The sequence below is a fragment of the Ctenocephalides felis genome, unplaced genomic scaffold (genome assembly GCF_003426905.1).
Source record: "Ctenocephalides felis isolate EL2017-DRISC unplaced genomic scaffold, ASM342690v1 CF-g0.4_SCAFFOLD_01886, whole genome shotgun sequence".
In the NCBI taxonomy this organism is placed as follows: domain Eukaryota; kingdom Metazoa; phylum Arthropoda; class Insecta; order Siphonaptera; family Pulicidae; genus Ctenocephalides; species Ctenocephalides felis.
The window spans coordinates 110,377,224-110,394,480 of NW_020538040.1; the positions used below are offsets into that span (position 1 = coordinate 110,377,224).

The following is a 17,257-nucleotide window of genomic DNA, read 5'->3' on the forward strand; positions in this document are numbered from 1 at the left end:
CGCGGCCGTCAAGTAAACCTACCGCTCGCACCAAAGTGGTATTGGCAAAAAAAAAATATTTTTTAAATTTAATATTTATTGAAGAAATTCGATGTCTTTGTAAATTTTTAATTTCTTCTTTAAAAATTTTGCAATTTTTTTAAATATTCGATAAAATTCGACTGTTTCAAAACTTTTGAAACACAATAATGGTAGGTTGATTCGTACTGTTGTAAATGTCATTTATCAGCACATTTGTTTGAATTATATAAGTGAATTTTATATATTAGTCTTGGTACGGAACGCATTGAAATGTAAACTAAATTTTTACAGATAATTACAATCTCTATTAAATAACTGATAATTTAATGTGCACATGTCTAATGATCATTTTTGACCGCCGATTGGCTTTTTTTTTTAATTTTTTTCATCCAATCTCCGAAACCACTGGATTTGCTTTTCCAAAAATTTAATCAATTTTTCACTCCGTCCGTAAAAGTGCAATGTTTCGGACGCTCAAATCAACCGATTTGGGTGATTCAAAAACAATCGATTTCTATTGTTCGGGGGACGTGCTGATTGGTTTTTGGCAAAGTCAGGTCCAGTCGTTTCGGAGATACGAAGCAATAAGTGCAAGAAAATGCAATTCAGTTTCACCACTAGTTTATTGATAATTTTATTTATTTATTTATTTATTTATTTATTTATTTATACAGCACAATTGTACAATTGTAGATATCAATGGTACATAACTTAAATTAATAGATAACATACTATATTAAATGAGATATAATTTACAAAAAACAAATGTTCACTTAAAATCTTATTCTAATTTTCACAGAATAGTTTACTGAAAATTATAATTTAAATACTCATCAATAGAGTAAAAAACTTGCTCTTTAAAAAATGTGTTGAGTAGTTTATAAAATTTCCTATTTTCAACTTCTCTAATACCTAGTGGCAGCTTATTGTAAAGCATTATGCCCAGACCATCTAAGGTATTAAATGTAGAGGCAAATTTCAATGTGGGACCTTTTACAAGTTTATGTCTTGTGTCATAATAAATACATTCGGGATTTGGGCTTAAATTAAACAGGTTACCATTATTTTTTATAAAACAGAGGGTGATTAGGAGAAAAATGCATGGAACAGGCAGAATCTTGTGCTCATGGAAAAAGGGTCGACAAGATGTAGTGGACGAAAGGGAAAACATAACTCTGATTGCTTTTTTCTGTAATTGAAAAACTGATGTTAGTAACGGTGAAAACCCCCAAAATTGAATGCCGTAAATTACATTAGAATAAAAATATGAGTAATATGAGTAATAGTGAAAAGGCTCTCCTTGCTTACTTTCATTTTTAAATTACGAAGAATTCACATGGTTGTTAATTCTATCTGAACAAAATTTTATCTAAAGTGTTCTCTGATTTTCAAAAATGCGTAATTTATTATTTGTTCTTTACAGGCCGGTGACCGATCGCTCTTGGCACGGTTTTTCCATGCAGACCGTTCCTTATCAGCGGTGTCCAGCGAACTGGACAGCTTTGACGGTCGCTCCGAACCCGAGCGCTGCTCTAGGCTCGTTGGCAGGCTGCGACAGGGCCAGGTCCGTATATTAAAATTCAAAAACTTAAAATGTGGTATTTTAACACCTCATACATATATGCAAGTGTATATACATGATGGCATTTTCACTTGTGTACTTATAATTAACTTTGCAAAAGAGAAGTTTATGTTTTTGCGACAAAATTTGCTAATTTTATGTTTTTTGAGTTTTCAAGTCATTGTGAATCGAATGAGATCGATGTATGTACGTGAGCCGATTTTTGACCTTTCGTCGACGTTTTATTAAAAACGCCGATTTCAAAAATTTGAAAGCCATTCAATGAATCTTGGTAAGAACTCGCGTTGGTTAGTTTAACAAAAAAGTGCAAAAATTTTTGGCCGCGTTTTAGCTAAAAATTCTGATCAGATTTTGAAAATGTATATAATATTTGAAATATGTTATTTGGAAATCGGACTGATTAGTTATGGACAAAGATCAGCCAAACTGTTTCTTTGTAATTGTTTATTACATAAAAATTCTGCGACTCTCTGCTCTTAATGAACATACTAAAACATTATAGTCCTAACGAACTCGGCACACTTATAAATCAATAACAAATTAATATATTTATTTATTAACACTATGCCGTTCGGCGACACCACAGTGGTGTCGTGCGCGAATTAGCGTTCAAAAGCCGGCGACATCACAGTGGTCTCATGAGCACAGTATCATTCTTTGGTCAGTGGCAGAAATCTTTCTAGTCTGTTAGTGTTTTGTTTTGGTAATAAAAAGTTACACCCGTGAACATTAGTAAGACCTAAAAATTTATAATTAACTTCCCGTAGGATAAGTTATAGTAATCGCAAAAAAAATCGAATATGAAAATTATTATATACCTTTACGTTTCAAAGGTTTCTGAATATTTTGGCATACCTTAGAAAAAATGGATATATGTGTGTGTATGCGGATACAAATTCTGTTGGTGTTTTGTTTTGGTAACAAAAAGTTACACCCGTGAACATTAGTACGACCTAAAAATGTATAATTACCTTCCCGTAGGATGAGGTATAGTAATCGCAAAAAAAATCGAAAATGAAAATTTTTATATATCTTTACCTTTCAAAGATTTCTGAATATTTTGGCATACCTTAGAAAAAATTGCTGTATATGTGTGTGTGCGTGCGTGTTTGTGTGCGTGTGTGTGTGCGGATACAAATTTTCGTCGACGATTTCGGGAACACCGATCAACCGATTTAAATAATTAACTAGTGGAGCGCATGGCATCGTGCCTTAAGACAAATTGCTGGAACTTTCCGTACCAAAAATTATTTTTTTTTAAAGATTAATATTTTTGAAAAAAAATTACTCTGAAAAATTCGATTTTTGAGAAACTATAAATTTTTGACAAAAATTTACTTTTTTTGAAAAAGACTTTTTGAAGAAAAGTGTATTTTGAAATATTTTGGAAATTCTGAACTTTTTTTCAAAGCAATCGTACTGCTTTAACTGCATAGAGACAAAATATCGAAGCGCCGCGCCGCCGTCTAACGGATAAGCATTGGTACGGAACCCATAGGAATGTGAACAAAATGTATACCTTTTTTAAAAATGTCTATAAAATATCTGATAATTTGATGTGCATATGTCTAATGAACATTTTTGACCGCCAGGTGGCATTTTTTTTACTTTTTTCACTAGATCTCCGAAACCGCTAGACCTGCCTTCATGAAAATTTGATCAGTTTATCTTGTTAATGCAAGTAAAATGTTTTTTGAATTATTCAAATCGGACGCTCCGTTCTCTTAAAAACTGAGTAACCGTTTTTATATCCGCACACACATACACACACACACATGCATCCATTTTCTCTAAGGTATGCCAAAATATTCAGAAACCTCTGAAACGTAAAGATATATAAAAATTTCATTTTGGATTTTTTTTTGCGATTACTATCTTACCCTGCGGGAAGTTAAAAAAACATTCGATTCGTACTGATAAGGAGACGTGCTGATTAGTTTTTGGCGGAGGCAGCTCTAGCCGTTCCAAAGATACGGGGCAAAAAGTGCCAAAAACAGTTTTTTTTTTTTTTTGTTACTATTTATTTTTGTTAATCAAGACTTTAATGTCTTATTTACAAAATTGATATGAGCAAAAAAAAATACAAAAAAAAATGCAATACATTGAATATAAAATGAAAAAAGTTAAAATAAAAATTAAATTAAAACAGTAATACAAAAATAATAACATAAATGAACGATGACGTGATGATGTATGCCGCGTACTACGCCAGGACGCGTGCAGACATTGGGCTAGGTGTTTGGTAGATCGGAAGGCCATTTCTTGCTCAATCTTCTTATCGGTCTCTGAATCGCTTGAATTGTAGGATTTGTATGCTGGATTAATTTGTTGTTGAAAGATGAACTTCTAATCTTGATCATTTCGTTGACTGTTGAGATTTTCAAATCCTTATGTAGGCAAAAATTCGAAATATACCAAGGCGCATTAGTAAGGATACGCAGAATTTTATTCTGGCACCTTTGAATGATGTTTATGTTAGATTTGCATGAGCAACCCCATAGTTCGATTCCATAAGTCCAAATGGGCACTATGATAGTTTTATACAAAAGTACCTTGTTATCGAGAGAGATTTCAGATTTCCTCCCAAAAAGCCAGTAAAAATCTTTTATTTTCAGTTGGATTTGTTTCTTTTTATATTCAATGTGCGTTCTCCATGTCAATTTCGAATCAATGTGCATGCCTAAATATTTAACAGAATTGCATAGTGGAATTATTGAATTGTTCATGATGATAGGTGGACTGTTGTGATGTTTTAGAGAAACAATTATGTGCTGAGATTTTTCGATATTGATTTTGATATTCCATTCTAAAAACCATTTTTCGAGACTAGATAAATAATTTTGTAACTGACAAGTTGCTGTTCTAATATCGGAATTGCATGAAATAATTGCTATGTCATCGGCGTAAGTGCATATGGTTAGAAGATCATCTGTGGGCATATCGTTTGTGAAAAGAAGATAAAGTGCAGGGCTTAGCACACTGCCCTGTGGTACCCCGCATTCTATATTTCTGATGCTCGAAGTCACATCTTTAATTTTGATTCTAAATTTTCTATTAAGCAAATATGAGCTTAAGATATTGAAGTAGTTTGGAAAAGTTGTTTTGATTTTATATAGGAGTCCTGAGTGCCAAACCTTATCGAAAGCCTGGCTGACATCTAAGAATACGGCTACGCTGTGTTCCTTTCTATTCATGGCTTCAAGAATACGAGACACCGTTCTGTTGCATTGTTGAATTGTAGAGTGATTTTTTCTGAAGCCAAACTGGTGGTGAGGAATCCAACTATCATTCGGATGATCTACTGACAATTTCTGCAACAAAAGTCTCTCTAAAATTTTCGATAATATCGATAAAAGACTGATGAACTAGCAGTGTGATGGTTTTTGTTTGGTTTAGCGATCATAATAATTTCTGCAGTCTTCCACGCTGTGGGCCAATAATTATATTGAAGAATGGCGTTGAAAATATTCGTTATATATAAAATACCTTTTGTAGGCAATTCTTTTAACATTTTTGGAGTAATCTTGTCCATACCCGGCGAAGATCTATTTTTCATCCTTTTAATTTCACATAAGACATCATTTGGTGAAAAATGTCCTAACGGTGTAGAATGAATGGGTTGTTTTACGAAATTGTTAATTAAATTATTCTGGGAAATATTTCGAGCGCTAAAAATGCTACTTAGATGATCAGCAAATGCCTCCGCTTTTTCTTCGTTGCTTTTTGCCCAAATGAAACCGTTTTGGTTAGTTATTTTCAGAGGAGGGTTTTGTAGTAAGGGTTTACTTTTGTTCTTGATTGGTTTCCATATGGAATTATCGTACCTATTTAGCTGCAATAAATACGACCTGAATGTACAATTCTTCCATTCTTACATTTTTTTCCTCAGCGTGTTATTGAGATGATTAAGAGATGTCTCATCCGTAGGTAGATGAGAATGTTGCCAGGTACGTCTTGCTCTTCGTTTCTGTGCAATTAGCTTCTTAATCTCTTGCGGAATTATTAGATTATCATTTCTTGGAATAATATTCGGGGTTATCTGCTTGGTTGTTTCACGTACAATCTCAGAAAAATATTCTATTTTATTCTCTATATCAATTGCGCTTGTAGGCCTAGATTTTGGAAATAATTTTGAATCAAGTATGGATTTAAATTGAGTCCAGTTAGAAAGTTTGTTGTGTAAAATATGATTGTTGATAGCTGGAGTAGGAAATGTGCTAAACGTCACAAGTATTGGAGAATGATCTGAAGAGAGATCGTAACTAGATTCAATATTAAGATTTGAATGATCGATACCTTTTACAATAAAAAAATCTAAAAGGTCTGGAACTTTAGTAGGGTCAGAAGGCCAATATGTTGGACTGCAGGTTGAAATAAAGGAGAGGTTATTTTGCCCGATGGCTGCATGAAGTATCTTACCTTTGGCTGTAGTCAGTCTAGAACCCCAGGCAATATGTTTACAATTGAAGTCACCACCAATGATAAATTTATTACCTAATTGAGAGAAAAATGAAGAAAACTGAGCACAAGAAATTTTGAATCTTGGTGGACAATAAACAGCAGAAACACAAAAATTATATAAGTTCGTTTCAACAGAAATTTGAGTTGCTTGAAGAAAATCATCACAAATACTAGGTAGAACAAAATGCTTTATATTATTTTTGATTAATATAGCCGAACCGCCGCGAGCCCTGCCACTTGGGTGATTTGAGTTAAAAGTAGTGTAGTTATAAATTTTGAAGTAGTTTTTTTCAGTGAAGTGTGATTCTGAGACTAATAAAATATCTATTAAGTTTAATTTTAAAAAACATTCTAATTCGTTTTTGTGAGGTAATAAACCGTTGGCATTCCATTCAGCAATTTTAATTATTTTTGCCATTGTTTGTGTTATTGATTAACGTGGATAACATATTTATTATAACGGTGTTCTGTTGTATAAGCTGATTGAAGACATTTTTAAATTCTAAAATAAATGTTGCTAGAGAATCAGATTCGGGATTTGATGGTGAATGATTAGAAGCAGAATAATTGTTTTTTGCAATGTCTGCATAGGATGAGCCATGAATTGTTGGCTTCAAGGCCGGAGAAATGTTGTTTATATTATTAGTATTTTTAAAATTGTGGTTATTTGGATTTGGATTTATGACTGATTGATTTACTGGAGTTATGTTTCTTTGTTCTTTAATTTTTTGGAAGTAAGAGCAACCGCGATAATTAGCTGGATGAGCACCGTCGCAAAAATAACAGCATGCCGGAGCATTCGGATCTTTGGTACAAGCTTTTGTATTATGATTGTCACCACATTTTAGACAAGCAAATGGTCTATTGCAATATTTTTTGGTGTGATTAAAGAGTGTGTTATTAGACTTTCTCGGTGGTTCGACGCGTATAATGCAGTTGAATAATTTGTAAATGTTATAAATATTTTTGTTATTTCTATTTGGTTCCAGATCAACAAAAAACATATTAAGAGGTTCTTTTGTTATTCTATGTCTAATATTTAGGATATTACGTACGACATGACGCTGTTTTAATAGTTCTAATTTAATTGACTCTGTGCTTGTTGAAAAGTGTACATTTCTAAGAACAACCCTATAAGCCTTCTCTTCTTTCAATTGATATGTATGATATACAGCATTAGTTTCTTTTAGATGTCTGGATAAAGTTCGAAAATGGTCTACAGAATTACATAGGATTTTAAATGTATTGTTAGCTAAACTTCTCAGGAAATATTGATCGTGCGGAATTATTTCATTTAATTGATTTGACATATCATTAATATCGTCAACTCCGTAAATAAATATTGGAGGGGGCTTACTGACTGGAGCCGGTTTAACTGAGTTGTCATCATTAGCTGTGTCTATTGTTGAAAGGGCCGAAAATCTGTTTTGAATTTTGACATCTATTCCTAATGGTTCAAATGATGTTTTTCTTTTTTTGAAATTGACTACTTGCCATGAATTAGGAGGTTTCTTGACATCAGATTGTGGATGAGAGAGACTTGTAAATGCATTATTACTAGACGATAATACTTTCTGCATTGAGTCAGAAACTGATGAAGTTGAACGCAGCGAAATCGTTTCCGATGTAAACATATTGGTCCGACCTTCTTCGCGAGGAATCTTGCTAAATTTGCTCGATCCAATTACGGTCCTTCGTAGTTTTGAGATTTCTGTTGGTTTACAGCCCGATTCCATTTTTGCTTCTAAATCTTGATTAAAATGTAAGACATTTTTTTGATTCCACAAACGCACATTAGAGTCTCGATTATGAATGGTTTAAATAAGCAATTATTTAATTTTCTGTATACTTTTGTAAGCTTTTCATGCAATTATAATAAACCGTAAAATTCGCCAAAAACAGTAACACGGATTTTAAGAGAACGGAGCGTACGATTTTAAAAATTCAAAAAACATTTTACTTCTATTGACAAAATGAATAACTGATTAAATTTGCAGATCTAGCGGTTATGGACTCTCAATAAAAATATGTTTAAAAAAAATGCCATTTGGCGGTCAAAAATATTCATTGGACATATGTACATCAAATTATCAGATATTTTATAGAGATTTTAATAATATGTACACATTTTTTGTAAATTGTTTTGGGTTTTGTACCAAGATTTTTAATTTTATATTTCACGTATATGGTTCAAATAAATATCCTCGACATTTTCGACAGTATGGAATAACTGATATGAATAATTTAAAAAACATTTGATTCGTATTGGTAAGGAAACGTGCTGATTAGTTTTTGGCATATGCAGGTCAAGTCGTTTCAAAGATACGGGGCAGAAAGAACCAAAAATTGTAGTTCAGTTTTTGAGAGAACGGAGCGTCCGATTTGAATAATTTAAAAACCATTTTATTCGTATTGATTAAACGAAGAACTGATAAAATTTTTGGAAAGGCAGGTCTAACGGTTATGGATTCTCAATATTTTTTTTAAATGTAATTTGGCGGTAAAAATGTTCACTAGGCATATGCACATCAAATTATCAGATATTTTATAGAGATTTTAATAATGTGTACACATTTTGTGTCAATTATTTTGGGTTCCGTACCAAGATTTTTAATTTTGAAGTTTATTTATAAGGTTCAAGCAAATGTCCTCGACATTTTCGACAGTATGGTATGACCTATTTATAAAATTGAAAAATGATTCGGTTTGTACTCGATCGCGAGCCGTTTTTGCAAAATGCACATCCTGCCGTTCCGCAGGTATGGAGCGCAAAGGGTGTTAAAATGGTCATGCAGTTTTTGAGAGAACGGATCATTCGATTAGATTAATTCATAAAACTTTTTGCTTATGTAGACGGTGTGCAATAAATGGTTTTATAAAAAATTTCGTTGTTTTGAAAATTTCCAAAAAAAAAAATCTAAATTTTCAAAAAAAAATTAAATTTTCAGAAAACTCAAATTTATGAAATTTTTCATCATTTTGAAAAGAATATCTAAAATTCGAAAAATTTGAAAAACATCTAAATTTAAAAAAAAACGTTTTCTTACAAAAATTTGAGAATATTTCGAAATTTTCAAAAAAAACGGAAATTTTCAAACATTTTTAAATTTTCAAATTATCAAAAAAATCAAATTTAAAAAAAAATCTTGTGAGCATACACATAAGTTGTTTGTAGAATACGCTCGTCGTCCAATAAGCACATATAAATTTACAGTATGAATTTATAATAAACAACATATTTGAAATTATTTAAAACAATTATTGATTATTTTCATTCCTCGTATTTTTAATTACGGTACGGGAAGTTACAGCAATTTGCCTTAAGGCACGATGCCATGCGCCCCACTAGTTGCTATTTTCCGTTGTAACCACTACAATTGGCCTTCCAGAGCATTCGGCATTGTCACTGTCTATATGGCCACGATTAAAATCAACAAACCACTTCTGCACCAGATTGTTCAGATAACACTTATCAAGCGATAACTTGGCTGTGACGGTATTTTTAACTTCCCTTAGGGTAAGTTACAGTAATCGCAAAAAAATCGAAAATGAAAATTTTTGCATATCTTTAATTTTCAAAGGTTTTTGAACATTTTGGCATACCTCATTAAAAATGGATGTACACAGTGTATGTAGTATGTATGTATGTTTAGATGCAATTGTTCGTCCACGATTTCGGGCGCACAAATCAACCAATTTGAATGGAAAACATTCGATTTCTATTGATAAGCAGACGTGCTGATTAGTTTTTGGTGTAGAAAGTTTAGCAGTTTCGGAGATATGGGGAATAAAGTGCCAAAAACGGTTATTCAATTTTTGAGAGAACGGAGTACTCGATTTGGATGATTCAAGAAACATTTTACTTGTAATGACGAAATGAATAATTTTTGGCAAGGCAGTTCTAGCTGTTTCGGAGATACAGAGGAAAAAATAAAAGATATTTGGTGATCAAAAATGAACATGACGTATTCACCTCAAATTATCAGATATTTGATTATTTTTTTAAAAAATAAGTACTATTTTTTTGTTACAATTTTGTGGGGTTCCGTACCAAGATTTTTAATTTTTAAAATTTACTTATACGGTTCAAGCAAATTTCAAAATTTTTCGAAAAAAAAGATTTTAAAATTTTTAAAAATATACAAAGTTTTATACTTCAAATATGAATTTTAAATTTACAATTTAGTTTAAAAATGTATATATTTCAAATGCGTTATTCTAATCGTAAGAAATATATCCTCAGATGGATTCATTCATTCACCTCCTGCTAATGTAAACTTTATCAAGTGCTTTGAGCGATAGGATCCTCACTGTATATTTTATGAACGATAAAATATATAGTGATTATAATTATCTATTTGAAAATGTATAACACAATTGTTGTAAATCATTGATCAATTTTTATTAACTTCCCGTAGGGTAAGTTATAGTAATCGCAAAAAAATCGAAAATGAAAATTTTTGCATTTCTCGACGTTTCAAAGGTTTCTGAATATTTTGGCATACTTTAGAAAAAATGGATGTATGTGTGTGTGTGTGTGTGTGTGTGTGTGCGTGTGTGTATGTATGTGCGGATACAAATTTTCGTCGACGATTTCGGGAACACCGATCAACCGATTTGAATAATTCAAAAAACATTCGATTCGTATTGATAAGGAGACGTGCTGATTAGTTTTTGGCGAAGTCAGGTCTAGCCGTTCCGAAGATACGGGGCAAAAAGTGCCGAAAACGGTAACTCAGTTTTTAAGAGAACGGAGCGTCCGATTTTAATAATTCAAAAAACATTTTACTTGTATTGACAAGGTGAAATACCGATCAAATTTTCATAAAGGCAGGTCTAGCGGTTTCGGAGATCTAATAAAAAAAGTAAAAAAAAAATGCCATTTGGCGGTCAAAAATGATCATTAGACATATGCACATCAAATTATCAGATATTTTATAGAGATTTTAACAATAAGTATAATTTTGGTTTACATTCCTATGGGTTCCGTACCAATGTTTACGCGTTAGACGTCGACGCGGAGCTTACGCGGTTTGATATTTCGTCTTTATGCAGTTAAAGCAGTACGATTGCTTTGAAAAAAAGTTTAGATCTTTCAAAATATGTCAAAATAAAGAAAACATTTTTTTTTCAAAAAAAAGTAATTTTTTGTTTAATTGTTTGTCAAAAATCTTATTTTTTTGAAGTCAATTTTTTTCAAAAATGTTAATCGTTTTTAAAAAAATAATTTTTGGTACGGGAAGTTCCAGCAATTTGCCTTAAGGCACGATGCCTTAATTGCCTTAAGACAGAATTCCACTTACAGCTAGTTTATTACTGATTTTTCCTCGAATATATAATTCGGGTACGGGATGTTACAGCAATTTGTCGTAAGGCACGATGCCATGCATCACTAGTTATTCATCAGAAAGCAATGATAAATCAACACAAAATTGCTTTTAATTTATAGTTTTCCAAAAATTCCAAAGTATCGTGACTTGAGCCTCTGTAACTTGTGAACTAATCTTCCGATTGTCATGAAAATTTGACAGGTATCGTTTGAAGGTTGATACGTTCTATTGGTACAGCATCAGTTTTTCAGTGAACCTAGCGCCCGCTTTAACATTATTCGAAACATTATTTTATTGAAATTTTAAGAATATACTGAAGTTCCGTATTTTCAAGCGTTTTAGTTTTAGAAGAAAATGTTTTTTCTTTTTATTTACATTTAAGAATTATAATCTGTCGTTCTTATACAACATTCAGTAATTTTGCTGATTTATTAAATAAAGGAAAAAACGGTCGAAGGTTTACCCATTGGTGATTGATTCGATGTTGGATAAGTTTATATAGAAGAAAATGTATTTCGTATAATATAGCTATATTTGTGTTCTTACTTACATGCAACTGATCGAATAAGACGCGATTGTGTTTTGTACTTTGTTTTATATTATTTGTGATACAAAAAATCTCAAATCTACTTTATTTCTTTGACCACACTCACTCGTTATTGGTAATATTTTTAAATTTGTCACTTGAAATGAAAGATTTATATTCATTTTGTATGAAAAATACGAAGAATTATTCTACTTCTATTCTGTAGATTGAACCGTTGAAAGCACTATGCATGCGAAAACATTGATGTTGCTTAATTGAAAACATGCAAAATAACAATTTGAATATACTACATCTTAATTGATTTAGGATCGTGTTTTGGCTATAACGGGGCAAATCATGGACGAGATTCTGGGAAATGATCGAGCTCCGCGTGAATTTCGAGTTAAATTCCCCGAGGAAGTTTTGCAGGACAGCCTGGGCGGACAGCTTTGGTTCGGTGCTGAGGTGAATTTTTAATATAATATATTATTTTTAACATTTGGTTAATAATTGTAATTTTGTATTTATATTTTTATTGTATGAAAATGTATAGTTGCAAATCTGTACAATTTTTCTTAGAAATATTATAGGTGTACAATGATCCCCAACTATATAAAGTTATTAGTAAAATAATATGAGCCGTATATTTTTGAAAGTAGCCTTACCCCGTTTTCCGGTTATCATGGTTACTGCTTCATGTTATTTATTTATCGGTAAGCATTCCGGTTGCTTATGATCCGAGATTTGCAGAGCTGATTTAATAATCGAACTGTGGAGTTTGAAAGTGAATAATATTATCTATTATAATATTCACTATTTATAATGTCGTAAAGGTAATTTTAATTTATTAGTATTTATAATTTAACCTCAGTTTGTAGACAATTATTTTATTTGAATAACGTTCAATTAATATAAATTAACAAATTATATTACCCATGGGTAAGAACAGAACAAGACTATTATTTAGTTCAGAGAAATTTAGTGAAGAAGATATTGTAGTAAATGTTTCAAATATTTAACTTTTTGAATTTTTTACTAAGTCGTGATAGATCAAAATAGTTCTAAATATTGTTGTGACACCACTGTATATACACGTAGGGCTATGATCTCGCTGATTGAAGTCTGATGTACTGTTACATCTGTGTCTGATGACTGTCTGTTACCTTTATGTTGCAATTTAAGCGCATACCCAAATACCATTGAATATTCATATTATTGCTTTTGTATCAGTGATAATAGTTGTTACAATAAATGTACACAAATATCATCACGAAAATGACCTAATTTTTTTTTATTTTTCAACTAGTGTCTCGCAGCTGGCTCATCGATAATGAATCGCGAAGTCGAGAGCGCCGCCATGCGCCCCCTTGCCAAAGCAGTCACCAAAAGTTTGGACAACGTGCGGAATCTTTTGCGCGAACAATGCCTTCGGAACAATACGCCAAACGGTCCATTGAAACTGGATGCTAATGACATATTGACGGAAATGCTCTATGAGAGTCTCAAAATATTCGACAAACTCTTCGCCGAGTTCGAGTTGCTCTATGTCAGCGCAATGGTTCCCGTCAAATCTAAGCAAGAGTTCGAAATACAAGAAATGATCTGTGTCCTGTTCTCTGAAACTTTGCACCGTGCTCTCAAAATTGGACTCCTTAATCAAGAGCAAGTAGATAGTTTTGATCCGGCTTTAATGTTCTCTATACCGCGTTTAGCTATTGTGAGTGGTTTAGTTGTGTTTACTAGTGGTCCTCTCAATGTCGATCAACCACCTGAAAATATGTCGGAAATGTTCAGGCCGTTTAAAAATTTACTTACAAAAATTCGAGATTTTTTGTGGACTTTAAATAGAAAAGAATTATATCAATTGGAAAAGCTATTGTGCACGAACGAAGAATTAAGTGTGAGCAATGGCAATGGTTTGAGTTATGACAATAATGAATTAGTGGGTGAATATTCTTCTGACGCATCATCTAATAAAGTAGTGATATCAAGCTTTTATTCTCTTGTTGATGATCAATCTGATTGGAGTAGTGATACGATGCAGGATTTAGATGCCAAATCTGATATTCAATGTGATAATAACATGATTCAAGACTGTGCCAGTGGTTATTTGATACCCAATGCAAATTTTGGTACTTTGCTTCAAACTGAATCCTTGCTGAGCAATAGTTTTTTATCTTCTGACGAATCAACTGTAAATCCATTTGATTCTACTTTATGTGATGAGCAATACGGTACTAATTCTTATGAGAATCTAAGAGATTTGGTGCAGGAAGGACAAAAAATGGTTGACGCGACTGATTTACCAAATGAACAAACTTCTCAAGCACCCGCGGATTCTGGAATATCAACCGGAAATACAAGTTTAGATCGGACACCAGAATCTGAACAGAGTTCAACAAATGTCATTGATTTGGAATCGAAGTACAATGACAATTGGAAGCAGCTTTACAAAGATAAGTCTGAATCCATTCAAGTGGAAAGTGAAAATTCTAGTAATAATGTTTTGCAAATCACCTCAGCCAATAAACATGTAAATAATTCGAATTGTGATAACTTAGATTTAGGTGAAGGGCCAAGTGGTGTTAAAGCAGAACTTATTAAGCAAAGTAATGAAGTCAAAACTTTAGTCGATGGAATTTTAAATAAGAATGTTAGTGATAATATTAATAGATCTATAAATGAATCTAGTGCTGCTAAACGTTCAAAAGAAACCCTTGATAAAAAAAATTCTAATGTGTCAAGTAGTGATTCAGCATATCGTTGTGTGCCTTGTGCAAGTAATTTTGCCGCAGATATCTTATACGATACCGATGATGAAATGGAAATTCGTAGAAGAGTTGCACGAGCTATTCGAACTGCTGAACGCACTCGATTTAGGTACGTCCCATGCTATGTATTATATATTATTATATTTCCTATTTATCTTATATATTATTATATTTTAAAACTTCAAACAAATACTGATATTCAACAAATAATTTAAATTCTTTGCTTTAATTTCTATATCAACATTTTTTTATATTTTAGTTCTACTGAAGATCTTCTGCATAGACTATTTGTTTGTATAGCGGGAGTAGCTGATCAGCTTCAAACCAACTTTGCAAGCGATTTACGCCAAATTTTACGTAGTGTATTTCTTATGAATACCACACCAAACAATGAGCAAGAATCTGGTACTTCAAGCAGTACGATGGCCCAATGTAGCGGTTGCAGCAGCAGCGCTAGTTCAGAGCAAAATTCCAACGCGTCATTTGAATATCGAGCGTCGGAAACAGATATCGTGCAAAGTGGCGGTAGCAATCAGAGTATTTATTCAGCTCACGAAGTTGTTATAGATTCTTCTAGTAACAGCAGCGGAAGCAGCAATATCGTTGAAGACGATCGATTAGTTAGAAACGAGAGAAGTCAGAGCATGACTTCTCCAGAAGTAGCACCAGTTCCAACTTCACAAACGGAACATGTAGCAGTAAGAGAGCGGTCGAGTAGTTTTTGTGATAACCTTCGGAATAACGGCGGCATGAGAACAGCAAATCACGCAGCCGGAAGCAGTACCGGGCATATAGATAGACTGGCTAGAATTAGCAATAGTGGAAGTCCAGAAGAACATGTTGTTTCTAGTATTCCATCTACTTTATCTCTTATTACACTACGAAATCAAGATGAAGGTACTAACTTATTTGCTAATAACTTTTTTTGGTTCCAAGTTTTGCATTATTTGTTATACATTGATGCAGCAAAACTGCATTAAAATAATAAAGCAATAAGTTTCAAAGTGAATATTGGTTAATTTATCTACTTCATAAAAATTAATGTTCTAAAATAAATAATAATATTTGAACTCGTTTTAGTATCAAATTTCCATGGTACCATGTCACCTCCTTCATGGGTTCCGGATAGTTCGGCCCCGCAGTGCATGTCCTGTAGTGCAATGTTCACCGCCTTCAGACGACGTCACCATTGCCGTCGGTGCGGCGGAGTTTTTTGCGGTACTTGTAGCGCAACTTCCACACCTCTACCCCGGTACGGCATGGCAAAGGCTGTACGAGTTTGCAGAGCATGCTACCTCAAGGAGATTACCTCTGAATGAAACAACGCCGTCCTGCTGTTTTGTTTGTTTGCTTGTTGTAGACCATCGATTATTCTGTTTGATTTTGAATATTTGATTACTTATTGGTAGTTTTTTACAAGTTTCATTTGTACGTGATGACATTTTCAATGGGTATTTATTCAAATAGCATTGTGTATTAACTCACATACTTAAATATACAAAGCATCATTTATACAGTCTTCCACATCACAAAAGTATAGGCATTCTTTCAAATTGGATTTCTCAATGTTATTCTTGAACAAAGTGTGTGACGTAATGTTTCATCATTCTATAAATTTTTAGGAGTAATCAAATATACAATTACTTGAAGAATTTTGTTTATTAGTTATTTATTGATTATATAATTTGACTTTTTTATTTCATGACTAATATCAAATTTGTTGACTACTTTTTTAACCTCACATTAAAAAAAATATATAATTTCATTCTATGTGAATTAATTTTATATTTTTTTCTTTTATTCATCATATTTCTTTTGTTAGTCTCAACTTTTATTTGTCAACTATGAAACAGGTTTCATAACCTTTGTTTTGTGATATTTTTATAATGTAATAAATATCAGAAATGATTTCTTTTATTCATTTATAATAATTTCTTTTAATCATCTATTATATTTATCATGAATTAAGCATATTTAAAATTTAAACAGATTTTATTCCAAGATCTACATTAAGCTTATAAGCATACTTATAATATTATGTTTTGTACATATTAACTTTTGTTTTGATAAGCTAATTACGTTCTTTATATGAATTGTTAGTATGAAATTATTGATCATGTGATTTTGAAATAAAGTGGTATTTGTATTTTTTTCTATTAAGTATATTTTATTTTAATTGATCCATATATTGATAATATGCTTATAAGTTTACAGTTTTCGACTAAATTCATAATTTACTATCTGTACTATTAGTCATTAACATTTTTATAGCATTCTAGCCAAAGCTAATGAAAAAGTTTTAAGCTGAATATTTTCATTTTTGAAGTACATGGTTATCTTGGAACTAGAAATTTGCTGCAACAGTTTTTATTTGCATATCTACTATCATTATCAAAACAGAAGTAATAGTTTATTTGAATTTGTATTGAAATGCATAAATTACACCATTTTATTTATTTAAATATAAATGGTAGAATATTTTAATTAAAATAAGACTCTGCAAATATATATATATATATTGAAACAAAATATCAATTGGCAAAATAGAATTTCAATCATGAATATT

General features: G+C 32.0%; 1 protein-coding gene across 1 annotated transcript in view; it reads left to right on the forward strand.

The window, feature by feature from the left end:
- The window catches only part of LOC113378387 (lateral signaling target protein 2 homolog), a 124,201-nt gene extending 107,976 nt beyond the window's left edge, over nucleotides 1-16,225 (forward strand). Inside the window, exons 2-6 of the mRNA XM_026618918.1 lie at nucleotides 1,445-1,585; nucleotides 12,248-12,385; nucleotides 13,227-14,800; nucleotides 14,951-15,588; nucleotides 15,772-16,225. Coding sequence (XP_026474703.1) covers nucleotides 1,445-1,585; nucleotides 12,248-12,385; nucleotides 13,227-14,800; nucleotides 14,951-15,588; nucleotides 15,772-16,010 — 2,730 coding nt within the window. The 3' untranslated portion in view covers nucleotides 16,011-16,225. The remainder of the gene's footprint in view (nucleotides 1-1,444; nucleotides 1,586-12,247; nucleotides 12,386-13,226; nucleotides 14,801-14,950; nucleotides 15,589-15,771) is intronic.
- Nucleotides 16,226-17,257: the final 1,032 nt, after the last annotated feature.